Source organism: Pseudorca crassidens, chromosome 15 (assembly GCF_039906515.1).
Source record: "Pseudorca crassidens isolate mPseCra1 chromosome 15, mPseCra1.hap1, whole genome shotgun sequence".
Classification (NCBI taxonomy): Eukaryota; Metazoa; Chordata; class Mammalia; order Artiodactyla; family Delphinidae; genus Pseudorca; species Pseudorca crassidens.
Window position 1 is genome coordinate 74413229 of NC_090310.1, and position 17134 is coordinate 74430362.

The window sequence follows — 17134 nt, forward strand, 5'->3', positions numbered from 1 at the left end:
ACACCAGCTTCACTCCTTGCCGGTTTGCTATTTGGGGCCAGTAATTTATCTTCCTCACTTTCAACTTCCTCATTTGTAAGATACAGATATTAATAGAATCTTCCTCTTTAGGCTGTTGGAAATATTAAATGAGATCATGTACGTAAAGCACGTAACTTGGTTCCTGGCGTATCATAAGTGTTCCATAAGTGGCAATTCAAATGCATGTCCTCTTTGACCTAGAGGTTCCCCTTCTTATCATCTATCCTCACTAAACAGTCAGAAATGCTCACGCTGATGTACTTGCAACATTATTTATTATATTGAGAAAGCATAAATAATCTCAACATTTAATCAGAGAAGACTTGTTTAAATAAATTATGATCCAGCGATACCCAGAAAGCTCTACCCCTTTTAGAATTATGTTGCAGAATATTTAACGATATAGGAAAATCTTCACCCAATATTGTTAACTGGTAAAAGCAGGTTATAAATCTGTATTAATGTGTGCTCCTAAGTTGTTCACTTCCATTATTCCCAGAAAGTTTTTTAAAGGCTTGAGGAGCTTGCTCATTTGGAAGATATTCCTCCAGCATATATGGATTAAGAAATTTAATGAGCTCTCAACACTATGTCAACAGTGGTATTTCCTGTGCTTCTGTAGCTTATCTGGCACCGAATGGCCTTCCGGTAGTTTCTTCTTTCTGGTAGTTTCTGTTTATCTTTTCGCCTAAGCAACTTTTATAACACAACATTTCTCAGAATCCAGATTTGGTGATGTAAGACCTCTTGGGTATTTGTACTCATAGGGACCAGGCACTATGAGCTTTCAGCTTTCACCTGTGAACAAATATCAGGGAAGAAGGAGGGAGAGGAAGGAGACCCAAGAACCGAGCCTTTAAGCAGTCACTGCTGTGTGACTCTGGCCAAGCTCCTCCCTGGGGCAGTCAGATTGCTAAGGTGGCCCAGTGATCCCCACTTCCTAGGGTTCATGTCCTTGTGTAGTCCCTTCCTTGAGTGTGGACTGGACCTAGTGACTTGTCTCTAATGAGCAGTGATGTAACGAAAAGTGATGGGGCGTCACTTCCAAGATTAAGACTGTGACTTCTATCTTGCCAGCACTCGTCCTGGTTCTTCCCACTGCTTGCTCTGATGAAGCCCATTGTCATGTGGTGAGCTGCCCCCTGGAGAGGCCCACTTGTCAAGGAACTGAAGGTGGCCCCTGGCCAATAGCCTTCGAGGAACTAAATCCTGCCAACAACCACGTGAGTGAGCTTGGAAGTGGATCCTTCCCCAGTTGAACCTCAGATGACAATGCAGCTTCAGCCGGTTGACAACACCTAGATTGCATCCTTGTAAAAGACCCTGATTTTGGTTACTTTTCTACCTATATCCTCTTGTGTTTCTATGAGTTTCTTTAAGATGACTGTTTTGAAATCTTTGGCAGGCAGATTGTAGATCTCCATTTCCTTGGAGCCGGTTACTGGAGCTTCATTAGTTCTTTCGGTCGTGCCATGTTTCTCTGATTCTCTGTGATTCGTGTGGCCCTGTGTTGGTGTCTGTGCGTTTGAAGGAGCAAACTCCTCTTCCAGTCTTGAAAGACTTGTTTTGGCATGTAAGAACTTTCTACAACTTCCCCAGCCTACTAGGACTACCACCAGAATCACAGTTGTGCTGGATTGGAACCGGTTTTGAGGCTGTTGCTGGGTCTGCCATGGGGTCTGTGATTGACATGCTTGTTATCAGGGGCTCAGGTGGGCATGGATTCCATCTGGTCCCTGGGTGGGTGGGACTGCCTCTACTACCTTGTTCAGTAGGGAGGTGCTGGGACAAGGGTCTGCTTCAGGGTCCAAGGTCAGGTCCTCAGTCAGTGAGCCTATTACCAGGTGCGAGATAGGTATGGCTCCCACCAGGTCCCTGGGAGGACCGCTGCCTGGTCACAGGATGAGTCCCTGGGTGGGCGAGACTGGCCCTGGACAGTGGCCGAGAGGGACTGGAACGAAGCCCCAGGGCTATTTCAGTTTCAACAGCCAAGATTGAGGTTTGTAGCCCTGGTTCCACAGGCACGGATGAGTGTGTCTCCTGCCAGGTCCCTAGCTGGGCTGCGCTGCTCCCTGACGGTGGCTGGAAGGGCTGGAGTGAAGTCTAGGGCCCTTTCTGTATCTCCCAAGGTACAGATGTGTCTCCCGCCAGGTCCCTGTGCCGGCAAGACTGCTCAAAATCTGTGGCTGGAAGGGGCAGGAACTCAGTCTAAGGCCTTTCAGGATCTCCGGGGGCACAGATGGGAGTGCCTTCTGCTGGGTCCCTGTGCCAGCGGGACTGTCTGGGGCCTGTGGTTGGGATGAGCTAGACCCCGTTTCAGGGCACTTTCAGAATCTACAGTCTGAGCTAGTTTGGTGGGCTTACGTCCAGGGGCTCCTAGGCAGCAGCTGAGAGGGGCTGGAGGCTGTTCACAAGCCATTTCAGCACTCACTGACTTCTCTATGCCTGTTAACCTGATGCCTGGGGGAGCATGACGTATGGTCACGCATATGCGTCCCCGGGCACATGGTGCTGCGGAGAGGACCAAGCTAAATGGGGCTGTAGCCAAGTCCTCAGGGGCATGGAGCTGCTTCTGGGTCTATAGTTGGGCCCATGATAGGTGAGTCAACCACCTGGGTGCGGGCCTGCCTTCTCGAATGGTTCTCCTGGGTCTTGGACTGCACTGGATTTCACAGTCTCCTAGCTGGATCTCAAAGCTGCCGCAAAGGCATTTTTGCCCATGGATGGATGCCAAATGATCAGGCAGAGGGACATCTTATTCAGCCACCTTTCTGATGGCACTCAGGATGTTGTTTTTCAAAGGTGTTTAAAAACCATGCTTACGTTTAACCTTGTGTTATTTTACAATGATGAAAAATTGGAAGCACACATTCAACAACAGATGGTTGGCTAAGTAAATTACAGTGCTTTGTAAATAGTTTAGAATATTATATAGCCATTAACAATGACACTGAAGAATATTCACTGATCTGGGAAAATGTTTAAATGTTTATAATAAAATGCTACATAAAAATCCTGATAGAAAATACTATACAATTTACACACACACACACACACACACACACATAGAGAGAGAGGGAGGGAGAAAGAAAATTAAGGCATATGCAGAGGAATGTTATTTTGAGATGATAATTGAATCTTATCCCTATGGATAAAATTTAATTGAATTTTTACCCGCAAAGGTCTACTTCCTTGTTCAATGTGGGCCCTTCCAATACCATGCCCCAAGTTTTCAAATTCACCCTCCCTCCTCCAAAACCTTTATCCTCCAATTCACTAAGCAGTAATTCATACTAAGTGTGAATGACTCTTAACTCTTAATTCCCCCAGTATATTTGTATGTATGTACGTATTTTAAAAATAAAGTCTTGAGATTTTAAACATGTTGGTGATATTTGTAGAGTTTCAGGCACAGAGATGGGTGATTTAAAGAACAAGGCAGGGAGAATAAATTTGAAGTGGAGGAATGCATCTCTTGTTCACAAAAATAACTTCTATTGCCCTAGAGCAACTCTGACTCCAGGGAGGGCTGTGTTCTTACTAGAAAATCAGGTGTTCTTGCAGGTTTTCTCACATGCTGCTTTCCTCAAAAAGTTGTTGCCATTGCCATTACAACCTCCATAATAAAAAAGCTCACATTCATAAGTTCTCCAGTTGTAAACTCAGCACAGGATCGAGCCTCGACAAGGCAATTCTCCAAACGAAGTTTGCATACATTTGCGGAGACAGCTTTGCCTAAAGAGACAAAGCGGTTTGAGAGGCCCCATCACCTTCCGCTTGTTAGTCCCATATGCTAGGGGGCTGGGATGGCCCTGACCACAAATGCGAGGCTGTCCATAATATTAGCTGAGCTGTGTATTTCTTCCCATCCAGCCCACCTGGCCCACCCAGCCAGGGCCTTCTCCATCTGCACAGAAGTTGAGATTTTCACTCCTGGGAGTAACCTGATGTGGTGAAAACCCGAGACTTGAGACTCCAATTCAAGTGGATACAAATCCTAGCCCTGCCACATACTACTGTGTGATGTTGTATCAACTTAACTTCTCCAAATTCCCATCTTTTCATATGTAAAATTAGGGAGCTGAACTCCACCATCTCTGAGCACAATTTCAGATCTGATTGTCTAGGATTTGATGAGTAAGGTCTCTCAGGCTTCCATCCCCTGTCTCACTGTCATTCTGGAGTAGATATCCAATAGTGAGAGGAGAAGTGACTTCAATCTGAGAGCAGGGTTGAAACTTGACTCCATCATTTTCTAGCTGTGTGAGCCTGGACAAATCACCTATATCTTTGGCACTCAGTTTCCTTCACTGTAAATGGGCGTGTAATATGCACATTTTAGGCTTACTGAAGGGTGAGAGGTAACCAATGAAAAGCCTGATAAATAGAAAAGCATCAATAAACAGGAGCTGCTCTCAATCACTCTTTCCCTTCCTTCACCAAGAAGGCTGAGAACAGGGATCTCATCATATTCTTTTCCGCAGTCTAAATACCTAACACAGGCCTGGCTCTGAGTTCTCAGTAAATATTTGTTAATGGGGAGAAAAAATGCCATGAGATCCTCTGAGGCAGGATTACAAGTTTCTTGAACTCTCCTTTTATGTTCCTGTTATGTGAATAGCTTTATCCTTGCAACTACTCTTCAAAGTAGATATTAGGACTTCCAACTTTACATGAAGAAACTAAGGTCAGAGAAGTGAAATGCCTTTCCTAATGTCATGCTAGAAGGTGTTGGGTCAAGACTTTCTTTGGGCTGCTCGGCCCCTGGCCCTATTCCCAGGCTATTTTTGGAGCTCCCATGTTCCATACCAACCTTGTCTTAATTCTGATCGAAGTTCTTGGCAGAAGGTGAAGAGCAGGAGAAGTGAGGGAGAGACCCAGAGCTGCATGGTGCCACCCAGCAAGTGGCCCAGCCTGGGGTTGGCATTTTAGGGAGAAATGGGACCAAGGAGGAGGAGCCTGATCCCACATCCAGCTCTTTCATCCCTAACTTCTGCTGTTCACGAGGCTGATCCACCCTTGGAACAGAGTGTCCATCCAAAGCACAGCTCTGTCTTTCTCCTTTGGCCTTATCTGATCTGAATTTATCAAAGGCCACTTTACTACACTTCATGGTGTGAGCCCGTTAAACAATAATAAAACAGCAGCTACCATTTGTTGAGTGCCTCTACCTTTCCAAGCACCATTTAAAATACTCTTCATTCATTACCTCACTTGAATCCACACAGGATCCCTGCAAGGCTTAGAACCCCCATTTTGTAAGTGAGGAGAGTTTAAGCTACCTTGACCATTATCACATGGATAATGAATTTCAGAACCAGGACTGGGACCCTTGTCTGTTCAGCTCCAATAAACTTGTATCACTCATTCATTCAACAAACACTTACCGAGTTCCCACAGCATGCCAGGCATAGTCTTAGATGCTGCCTCCCCGGCATCTGGGGGCTCCCAAAGAATTGTGGGAACAACACACACATTACTGTGTAGAAGGAGGACCCAACTTTTTTTGGTTTAGAGAATCATTCTGTCTAGAGAATCACCCCAATCACCAGGGTCCAGCACATTCCCCACCGACCTGCTTTCTCGGATCCTCCAGAGAGCTGATCTTTTGGAAGACAAAGCCAGTATGCTTTGGTGGGATTTAGTGAGCCTCAGATTCAAAGTCTGAGGTTGTACTTTTGAGTCCAGGTGTTCCTGATGTGGGCAAGTCATTTAACCTCTCTGAGCCTCAATTTTCTCATCTATAAATTTAGATTAATTATGCTGGGTTAGCATATTTCCCAGAGCTGGTGCAAGTGTTCAATGAATAAACAAATGCTCCATACATTGGAAATGTGCAACAGGTATATGCCACTTGCAGGGGTGTGTGTGTGGGGTGTGTGTGTGTGTGTGTGTGTGGCATGATGCCTTTTTGGAAACAGGAGTGTTAACTGGACCAGCACCACATTTGGTCTCTACACAAATGTGTTACCCATCTTTGCACATTAGTGGTAGCTCTTCCTTCTTTTTAAATTCCCTGCAGCCACGATCGTCATTCCCAGGCCACTGCTTCTCCCAACTATAGTTCACACAATGGTTGGTCAACCCTCTCATCACCTGCAGATTTTCACTTTATTTCCTTGAAGGCTCCTCCGAAGCCTGCATTTCCAGATCCCTGTGGGTACATCTCCTTTTGCACTTTGGTGGGTCTGCCAGCATTATTCCTGGTATTCTTTCCTCAGCTCTCTTAGGAGGTCAAATCAGTTCATCAGAAACCAGAATAAGAGCAGAAGGAGGCTCCCAGGAAGCACAGACTGACATTTGCCTTTCAGGCAGAAGAAAGGCAGGATGGCCTATGGGTGCCCTTGGCTGAGAGCTTTGCTACAGTGCTCCCTCTTCTAGAGTGAGAACTGGCCTTTTAATACGGAATTCAGAAAAGCAGTTTTCGGGAATTCCCTGGTGGTCCAGTGGTTAGGACTCTGTGCGTTCACTGCCACGGGCCCGGGTTTGATCCCTGGTCAGGAACACAAGCAGCACGGCCCGGCCAAAAAAAAAAACCCAAAAAAACAGAAAAGCAGTTTTCATCTGGGTGGGAGCAATTTTGGCCCCCTAGGGACAGTGTCTAGAGACATTTTTGAGTGACACAACTTAGGAGTGGGGGGACACCTACTGGTAGAGGCCAGGGATGTTGTTAAACATTCTGCAATGCACAGGACATCCTCACCAGAAAGAATCATCTGCCCTCAAATGTCAATAGTGCCAAGGTTAGGAAACCCTGCATAAGAGTTATGAATATAGGCCGGGAGCGCGGGCCTGGTGGTGCCGCCGCTGGCTCTGCCCTACGCCGCCGCGCCGCGCCGCGCCGCGCCGCGCCGCCCGCTGCCTACGGCCGGCAGTGCGCGCAGGGCCTGGAGGCTGCGGGCGCCGGGGGCTACCAGTGCAGCGTGCGCGCCAGGAGCCTGTACACCGGGGCCGAACGGCCGGCGCACATGGGCGTCCCCCACCACCCGCACTGGACGAGGCCCTCTCGGACCACCCGAGCGGACCCACATCGCCCCTGAGCGCCCTCAACCTCGCCGCCGGCCAGGAGGGCGCGCTCGCCGCCGCAGGCCATCACCACCAGCATCACGGCCACCACCACCCGCAGGCGCCGCCGCCCCCGCCGGCTCCCCAGCCCCAGCCGGCGCCGCGGCCCAGGCGGCGTCCTGGTATCTGAACCACAGCGGGGACCTGAACCAGCTCTCCGGCCACACGTTCGCAGCCCAGCAGCAGACTTTCCCTAACGTCAGGGAGATGTTCAACTCCCACCGGCTGGGGATTGAAAACTCGACGCTCGGCAAACCCCAGGTGAGCAGCAACGCGAGCTGTCCGCTGCCCTGCAGATCTACCTACGCCTTCTCTCTACCGCCACGCAGCTCCATATTCCTATGACTGCACGAAATAGTCAGCTGCCCCGGCCCTCCTCTGCCCTGGCCCTCTCCGGCTTCGCTTAGCAGACGCGCCCCTCTCAAACAAGCTGCAGAGACGCAAAAAGAACCCAAACTAGCCCACCGCTTTTTCCGCAGACCCGGGAGCAGAGAGAGCGCGCGCGCCAGCCTCAGCCCTCCGCGAAGCTGCAGGTGACTTTAATTCGCCGCCCCGTTTCTGAGATCCCAAGAGGCCCCAGTACAGGGACGCGGCCCAACGAAATGAATAATGATTTTAAAATCCCGCTCCCCTTCCAGGATGGCTGTGCTCACTGCTCCACTCGGGGTTTCAAAAATTATAACGTATGGACCAAATCCCGTAGCGACCCAGTAATGACTCTCTGTAGAGACCCCCGTAGACCTCTGGGGGTCTCTATAGATTATGTATGTGCTGTGTGTAATTTTAAATTTCTCTAACCGTGCTGTACAAATGTGTGGATTTGTAATCAGGCTATTTTTTTGTTGTTTTTCAGAGCCATTAATACAATATTTAAAGTTGAGTTCACTGGATCATTTCTCATCTTGCCCGACCATTTCTAACTGCCAAAGTGAAAATTCAAGAAACCCATGTGGGGTTTCCCCCCTGTACAATTATGAGATATAATTCTTTTCCCAGTTGTAGGTCTTTTACAAAACAAGAAAATAATTTATTTTTTGTTGTTGGTGGTGGATAAAGAAGTCAAGTATCTGATACTTTTTATTTACAAAGTGTGATGGTGTTGTATAGTAGATTCCTCCCCCAGCATTCCTAAAAGAAAAAAAAAACCCACTAAAAATTTAACTTGACCTGTGTTTGTCTTATGTGGTCTTAATTGTTGTACTTGCCTTAAAATAAACCCATGTTGTTTTTCTGCCCCTCACACAAAAAAGAGTTATGAATATAAACACTTTTTAATTATAAAAATATTTCCAACATTGCAGCATGATACGAACTCCACAAAGTGAGAGCGGTGCTTAATGAGGTGTGCCTGCACTTACTTGGCTGAACAAGCCTTGTGCGAGGCACTGGCCTTTCCCAAGCAGGCACTCTGTACCAGGTTGCCCTGGGAGATCTCTGGCTGTGACTCAGTAACTTGGCCCTTCCTCGGGTGATTTGGGCATCATGCTTACCGTAATTCCAGAAGATGGAGGGCTAGTGTAAGATTTATTAAAAACACATTAGAGAAGCTAGCAGGAAGCTCTTGCTAGTTATCTAGTACTTATACTTATCAAAGGAGTCTTACTAATCTTCAATTTAAAAAAAATTTAAAAATTAATTGATTACTTCTGATGACATAGTAAATGCTTATATTAACTTCCTATCATTTCATTGATTTATTGATTTATTTTGAATAAATATTTGGTAGTATCTGTCTCTAATATAAAAAAGGAGTCTTACGAACTCTATGCCAACTGTGTGTATGTGTGTGTGTATGTGCGTGTGTAAATAATTAATTAAATTACTTTTGACTGAGACCTGATGATTTTGGGTAGTGTAGGGACAGGGGAAGTAAATAAGGGTGGAATTTTGAAAAAGTAAAGTCTCCCCATTCAGATTATAACCTCCATATTATGTTTATCTTTTCTAGAAGGTGGAAGGAAACTAACATCACTTGAGTACCAGCTACATGTCAGGGAATTTTCTGCCTTGACTCATTACATTCTTACAAAAAGTCCTTGGGATAGATATTGTTATCATCCCAACATAATAAACAAAACAGAAACGGGGACTTAGAGAGAAGACTCGCTTGTACATATAACAAACACGTTTACCAAAAACACACATATACCAGGAGAGTTTATTTCTATTTTCACCTTATGTTCAAAATAAATGACCAGAGGGGGAAAACAAGCTTGATCACTTTTAAGAGCAGAGTCAATTTATGTCTTCAGAAAGACAAGTGGAATTTTTAGCAGAGGATAATTTTTAGTATTTTTGGCCAAAGAGCTTGAATATAAATAGGGTCTTCAGAGAAATGGAGAAAATATCTCTAGAACTCAGGAATATCAGAATTGATAAATATGCAGGTAAATATAAAAGTGCGGGGGGCTTCCCTGGTGGCTCAGTGGTTGAGAATCCACCTGCCAATGCAGGGGACACGGGTTCGAGCCCTGGTCCGGGAAGATCCCACATGCCATGGAGCAACTAAGCCCGTGCACCACAACTACAGAGCCTGTGCTCTAGAGCCCGTGAGCCACAACTACTGAGCCCACGTGCCGCAACTACTGAAGCCTGCGCACCTAGAGCCTGTGCTCCACAACAAGAGAAGCCACTGCAATGAGAAGCCCGCGCGCAGTAACGAAGACCCAACACAAATAAAAGTAAATTTAAAAAAAAAAAAAGTGTGTATGTGCTCTTCTCTTAATTTTTTTAAAAAGGATAAGATTGTTTAAGGTGATAGTTATAACACTGTATTGTTAGGTTTAAAACATACATAAATGTAAGATATATTGCAAAAGCACAAAAGATGGGAGCAGGAAATGGAGCTATACTGCTACAAAATTGCTATATTCTACCGGCATTAGGTCAATAGATACACATCCAATTCTATCTCCCACCCTAAGCCAAGGACCTCTAAGACCTCTCTGCCACCCCAGACACAACTCTATGAGTTCCTTTCTTCCTCTACCAGACTCCATTTCCAGAAAGAATAAAGCCCAGAAGTGAACAGGCATTGAGTTCATGGAAAATTGATGGTCTCTCTGGGGTATGAAAAGTGATGGAAGGGAGTGTCCTCTCTGAGGGGCAAAGATCCTTGGCAGGGTAGTGGTACAATGATACAGTATAATGGTTTAACAAAGGCTTGGGTCAGAGAAACGCAAGTTAAATCCCAGTCTGGCCAATTATGAACTAAATAAACTTGGGCGTGTCTCATAACTTCCCTGGGTCATGGTTTCCTCATCTGTGAAAAAGGCAAAACAATAAAATCTGAGCCATAGAGTTTTTGTGAAGATCACACAAGATGATTTATGTAATGTGCACAGCATACTGCCTGGTATGTAAGAGACGTTTCATAAACAGAAAAGATTAGTATTAGAACAAACAGTGCAAAATGCAGGCCTTGCTTCATGATGTCAACTACTCGGATGCAAACCTTACAGGGTTACAGCTCCCAGCGAAAGCGTCAGCCTGGAGCTGCGGCAATTTCTCATGTCTCATGGAGAATTTCAGCTCATGTTTCCCACAGCATGTTGTAAGTATCAGGGTTGGACCTGGACTTTCCCAGACAAGTTTTCCCCAGTTTTCTTCCTCCAGCCTCTCTAGGGACTCAAATATTCCCACAAGGTCTTTTGTCATTGATGGCCCCCTCCTGCACAGTTCCCCTCCGGGGGCTATGTCCTCACTCCCTGGGGCAGGGTGTGGCCCAGGGTGAGTTCTGCAACACAGAACAGCATGAGGAGGCAGGGTCATGGCCCAAGGGCGAGCACAGGACACTCAGATCTGAGCTTTTGCCAGGGAAAAGTGTCTGCCAGCCTCCCGGTTGACAGCGCCCCAGGCAAGGAGTCAAGCTGAGCCCTTCACACTGTGTGGCCTTGGTCAGCTCACTCTACATCTCTGAGACCATCAGCTTCCTCACGGGAAAGATGAAGAGGACATCCATACCTCGGGTTTTGTGAGGATTACATGAGGTCACGTGGAATGGAAGAACTTGGTCATTGCAAAGATTCTGCAAAAGGTAGAAGTTGCCAGCAACTCACTCTTTCTGGGTTCCAGATTTTTCCTCTTTAAAAAAAGGGGGATTATCTTTATTATTTTATCAATGTTACAAGAAAGGTGAGCAAAATGGACTCTTCTGTAACTCTGCCACCAAAAGGAAGCTACTCTTCATATCTTGGTAGAATTTGTTTCAGAGTGGGGAGAAATTAGGAGCTTAGGGTCTTCTAACAGTCCTTCTGAAGTCACCAGAGTTTCCAAGTTAGAACCGTGGTATTTCAGCTTAGAAACCCTGTACAAAGGAGTTCAAAAAAGAGTAGCTAGCAGAGGCCAGTAGAGGTGTTGAAGTGCATGAGGACCACTTTCACCCTTGCTCAGGCCCTGATGAGCCGACCATACTAACTTCCTCTGCACCTTATAATAATTAACTGCCCAGGTCACACACTGGCCAGCAATCAATGCATCAGCATTGTGACCTAATCCAGGGCCTGTGCAGCATTCACTGTGAGATCTGTTAGATCCACATGTCGCAGTGTTTGCTCTCCCCAATCCTGCAGCCTGTCCTCTGCAGAATGGTTCCCCTCAACTCACCATTCCTGCTCTGGAGACCCTGGTGTTGGCTGGGAAGACCAGGTGAGGTAGGAGATGGCAGTGCCAATGAGGGCCTGAAAAAAATACTCATCTTATGCCCAGCAAGTGCAGTGTTGAGCTTCCTGTGGCGACCGGGCATGGAGGACAGAATAGCTCAAGCAGATCTGATCACAATCTTCCAGGAAACTTGGGCTCTGGTGGGAGTAGTCAAGGGCTTCCAACTTTGTCAGTGAGAACTAACATTTTTAGCCAAGTGGTGCTTCATCTCATGGGGTCCTCACAGCAAACATAATACCCAGTTTACAGACAAGGGAACTGAGAATCATAGAGTTAAAGTAATATGCTCAGCGCTAGCCAACTGGTCAGTGGTGGAGCTGCATTACAAACCCAAGGCTTGGGATGCCTTAGTCCCAAAGGATTGTTTCCTGGGGTGGCTTAGTTCACTTCTGCTGAGTAGATTCTCACACTTCCTGTTTCCACTGAATGTTTTCACTGATGTTTTTCCTCCTGCTTTCAACTCGGGCCTCATGACTCCTCATTCCCTTTCACGCTTAGAAACCTGCCTCACTAAACTTGGTCTTTCTCCAAGGCCCCAGGCACCCTCTCCCTCTGTCCTCTAACTCAAGCTCTTATCTCTGCCTGGAATGTTTTTCTCCCACTTTTCAACAAACTCCCACTCATGCCTCAAGTTTCATATTAAATAAAAATCTCCATGGAAGCTTCACCCCAGACAGAATGGTTCTCCTTTTCTTTTCACAGAACCTTATCTTGGCCCTACTTTAAACTTTATCACATTATACTGTAACTGTTTAACTTAGTATTTTCTCAACCTAGAGTATGAGTCCCATAAAAGTAGGAACTGTGTCTGACTCCTTTGCCACGGTACCCTAAAACCCAAAACCATGCCTTGCATATAGTGAGGACATCATTCTGACTTTTCAAATGGGCTGAGAAGCAGGCTGGCAAGGGGTAGCCTAATCCTAACACTTCATGAATTTTTCTCTCAAAGAAAATCTTCACTGGCTAGTCCAGAAGCCCTCAGATACCAGCTGTCTACTTCAATTTTGTCTGCTGGACTCAGGTGTTTTACAAATTATTTTTCTTAAAGGCGAATTTATATTTGATTTGGAAAATAGAATAGGAGGGAAAACAAACAAAAAAGAAGCGTGGGAATATCCCATTCAGAGGGAGGACTAGGATAGACTAAGGGCTATAGGGCTATAGGGGTCCTGGCTGCTCTGGGACTCAGTCTGGCTCTGCCCTTGCTGACCTGGAGATGCTGAGTATTTCCGAGTCCTCAAGGCTCCAACCTCTTCATCTGTAAATGGAGCTGAATAATACCTACCCCAGGTGTGTCATGAGACAAAATGAAATGGCACAGGCAAAGCACGTACCACAGTGCCTGGCAGAGAGTCTAAGGAAAATGTTACTATTATTACTTGTGTCTTCCCAAACCTTCATTTATCCAAAATTCTTGTTTTATAAAGGAATCAACATGTACATTCCACCTTAAACTCTATGTTTTTAAACTTTTCCTCTAGGTTCCATATAAATTAGCTCCCAAAGAAGACAAGTATCGTGTCTCCGATCTCTGAAATATCTTCTCAGATGGAACAAGGCATATTTGTGGAAAGTACTCCATCCCTGAAAGATCGTGGGATTAAATCAAATGATAAAAGCTCAGCTAATTTAACAATGATCTCGATTTCTCTACTAAACCTCCAGCAGCTATGGAAGATGTTGCTTCCCTCTGCAAATCCCATGTAAATTTACCAACTTGGAAATTTGTGGTCACCTACTCCCATGATTCCACTTTGCCCCAATCACACCCCCCTCCAAATGAAGTTTTCCCAAGATAAATGTATCACCATTCCATGTCCCACACCTTTCTTCTAATCTGACACCCTTCTAATCTGGCTGATCCCTGGTAACCCCTGGCCCAGAGCTGGAAACATTGTTCAGAAAACTCTACAGCCTCCTTTATCACCATGAGTTGACCAGATGTGGTTCAAGTTGATCTAATGAGCCAGGCCTCTCACATTAAGGTTGGCCCATTCAAACTACAGCTGTCGCTGTCTTAATCATCTAATCTTGATCTGTCTGTTACCACAGGCACTGGTCACAGGAGTCTATTTAAGTGTAAATTTATATTAATTACAATTCAATAAAATAAAATATTCTATCAACTCCTCAGTCTCACTAATCACATTGCAAGTGTTTGATAATCTCATGTGACTTGTGGCTAATATATTAAACAATGCAGACATAGAACATTTCCATCACTGCAGAAAAAGTTCTATTGGAAGGCATTGCTTTGAGCCTTATAAAGCTGATGTGTAAATAATAATTGCTAATTAAAAATCATGACACCAGATGAATGGATGAAGAAGATGTAGCACATATATACAATGGAATATTACTCAGCCATAAAAAGAAACGAAAGTGAGTTATTTGTAGCAAGGTGGATGAACCTAGAGACTGTCATACAGAGTGAAGTAAGTCAGAAAGAGAAAAACAAATACCGTATGCTAACACATATATATGGAACCTAAACAAAAAAATGGTTCTGAAGAACCTAGGGGCAGGACAGGAATAAAGACGCAGACATAGAGAATGGACTTCAGGACACGGGGAGGGGAAAGTGTGAGCTGGGACAAAGTGAGAGAGTGGCATGGACATATCTACACTACCAAACGTAAAATAGCTAGCTAGTGGGAAGCAGCCGCATAGCACAGGGAGATCAGCTCGGTGCTTTGTGTCCACCTAGAGGGGTGGGGTAAGGAGGGTAGGAGGGAGATGCAAGAGGGAGGAGATATGGGGATGTATGTATATGTATAGCTGATTCACTTTGTTATACAGCAGAAACTAACATTATTGGAGCAATTATACTCCAATAAAGATGTTAAAAAAAAATCATGATGTCAGAATTTTACAAGGGTTGAATATTATAGAAGTTTTTTTTACATTTAGTGTATTGGTATTTAGTTCCAATTATTCATAAAGGAATAAAATTCGAAGATGTGTATTAATTGTTGAAGCATGTATTTGAACTTTTTACTCAGGGCATAAGAGTGTGATATGAAAAGAGCCTGAGGCAGGAATAGGTAGTGAAGGGACTTGGGAAATGGAGCTCTCCTATTTCATAGGCACCCACAATATGGATTTCCAACTGAAGGAACTGGAGATGATACAGGAATGGACCCATGGTTTTGGAGGATTAAGTGGGTGTTGGACTGGAGGACCCACAGGCATCACACCAGGTGAAGATCATTACTAAAAGATGTGCTGATGAAATAATGACGTGGTCAAAGATGTTCATCAATATTACTTATGAATATAAAATATTTGAATCAGATTTAATACTCAAAAGGAGGAGACTACTTATGTAACTTATAGTAGACCAGTGGTGCAAAACGAATGCATTTATGATAGGCTACGGAGTGGGACTTCTTCTGTTGTCTCACAGACTTTAGCTGAGATTTCACAGCTAAAGACAGCCATCGATGTTCCAAACTCATTCTGTGAAGCCAGCCTCACCCTGATACCAAAATTTGACAAAGATAAAGAAAATTATAGGCTATTTTAAAAAAGAAAGAAAATCACAGGCCAATATTACTGAAGAACATAGATGCAAAAAATCCTCAACAAAATATTAGCAAACAGAATTCAACAATACATTACAACAATCGTGTATCATAATCAGATGAGATTTATCCCAGGGATGCAAAGGTGGTTCAATATCCACATCAGGTACTTCCCTGGTGGCGCAGTGGTTAAGAACCCGCCTGCCAGTGCAGGGGACACGGGTTCAATCCCTGGTCCAGGAAGATGCCGCAGAGCAACTAAGCCCATGGGCCACAACTACTGAGCCTGTGCTCTAGAGCCCGCGAGCCACAACTATTGAGCCCGCGTGCCACAACTACTGAAACCCGTGCGCCTAGAGCCTGTGCTCCACAACTAGAGAAGCCACCACAGTGAGAAACCCACGCACCACAACAAAGAGTAGCTCCCGCTCGCCACAACTAGAGAAAGCCTGTGTGCCACAACAAAGACCCAACAGAGCCAAAAAAAAAAAGAGTAAAGGGAATGTGGGCTGGGGAAGGGACAGAGTGGGAAGTTAGGGTTAGCCGATGCAAATTATTATATAGAGAATGGATATACAACAAGGTCCTACTGTATAGCACAGGGAACTATATTCAATATCCTGTGATAAACCATAATGGGAAAGAATACAAATAAGAATGTACATACATATGTATATGTATAACTGAATCATTTTGCTGTACAGCAGAAATTAACGCAACACTGTAAATCAGCTATACTTCAATTAAAAAAAAAAAAAGAGTAAAGGGAATGTGGTGAAGCCAAAGGAGGGGTCAGAGGCTTAGCTCTGGTTGGAATCTGGGACTCTTCTAATGGGAATTTTACTATGTCCTTTTGTATCCTGTTGGCACATCCTGATTGGAACAAAATTCCCCCTTTAATTCAACCAGAACTAAGTGAATATCTGCCTGTGAACAAAGAATTACTTCAGTCAAAGATCCTACATGGGAGGTTGACTACTGTACAGGATGCTATATATAAAGGTATGGAATGACTCTGAAGATTTTGAAGAAGGTGTATTGATTCAAGATAGAAATTAGTAGGCTATCAGTAGGGCTGAGTTGCTTAAGAAACCTTTAATGCAGTAATCAGTAAGGGAACCTGTCCTAGAAGGTGGATGCCCAAGAAAGGAGTTGACTGCTGAAACTTTTCATTAGACAAATCCGGAGAATCTTTTGGTGCAGTGGTGGAGAGAGCTGTTTAACCTGAAGTCAGAAAGTAGTATTAGGCTCATAAATAAAATGAATAAATAAAATCTCTTGCATCTGCAAGGGAGCAGAAAGTAGTCAGAGTGAGACTGGAAGGAAATTCTGTTAGGAGTTTATGAATTAGATCCCTTCCCAATTAGCCTTGTGACTCAGCCTGGGACGTTTCCAAATGAGAATTGATGGAAAAAGGTCAGAAGCCTTGGGCCACAGTCCTAAGGGAGAAATACATAAGGTGTATACAGTAATGAGTACAGTGGTGAGATAAAGTAAGATCCTTAGAGCATGACTAGGAGAGTTATATTCACAATAAATCAAGGAGCTTTTTCTGAAGCTTAAATGCTAAAAACTCCCTGGGTCCACAGGTGCCTGCTTGGAATTCCCTCATTCACCGTAGTCATGTAATATATGGTGGCCACAAGGGATGAATTACTTGGGTAAACAGTAAATTAAGAATATAAGGATGAACGCCTGTGATTGGATATCCCAGAAGTTACAAGGACACCAACACAACTCAAGCAGCCTTCATAGGAAGATATATGAAGAGAGACATGGAATTTTAATCATTGATTCTTCCAAAATTTTGCAAACAGTTGGCACTAGATGTCCCAATTGCATCGAGTGCATCACTCATG

General features: G+C 44.7%; 1 protein-coding gene across 1 annotated transcript; it reads right to left on the bottom strand.

The window, feature by feature from the left end:
- Positions 1-256: 256 nt before the first annotated feature.
- Positions 257-10773, bottom strand: LOC137208066 (kunitz-type protease inhibitor 3-like). The gene is made up of 3 exons (XM_067708514.1): positions 4831-10773; positions 3737-3756; positions 257-3682 (listed from the first exon to the last, which is right to left on the bottom strand). Exons 1-3 carry the CDS (start codon positions 4908-4910, stop codon positions 3570-3572), a joined length of 213 nt encoding a protein of 70 aa, XP_067564615.1. The 5' UTR covers positions 4911-10773; the 3' UTR covers positions 257-3569.
- Between the last annotated feature and the right edge of the window lie 6361 nt (positions 10774-17134).

Excerpts from the sequence above, each read along its gene's own strand:
- LOC137208066 (XM_067708514.1), bottom strand. The coding sequence starts at position 4,910 with ATGCAGCTCTGGGTCTCTCCCTCACTTCTCCTGCTCTTCACCTTCTGC. Across the intron at positions 3,757-4,830 it reads TCAGAATTAAGACAAGGTTG|GCAAAGCTGTCTCCGCAAAT; the intron begins GTATGGAACATG and ends TTGTCTCTTTAG. Across the intron at positions 3,683-3,736 it reads GCAAAGCTGTCTCCGCAAAT|TTTACAACTGGAGAACTTAT; the intron begins GTATGCAAACTT and ends TCCTGTGCTGAG.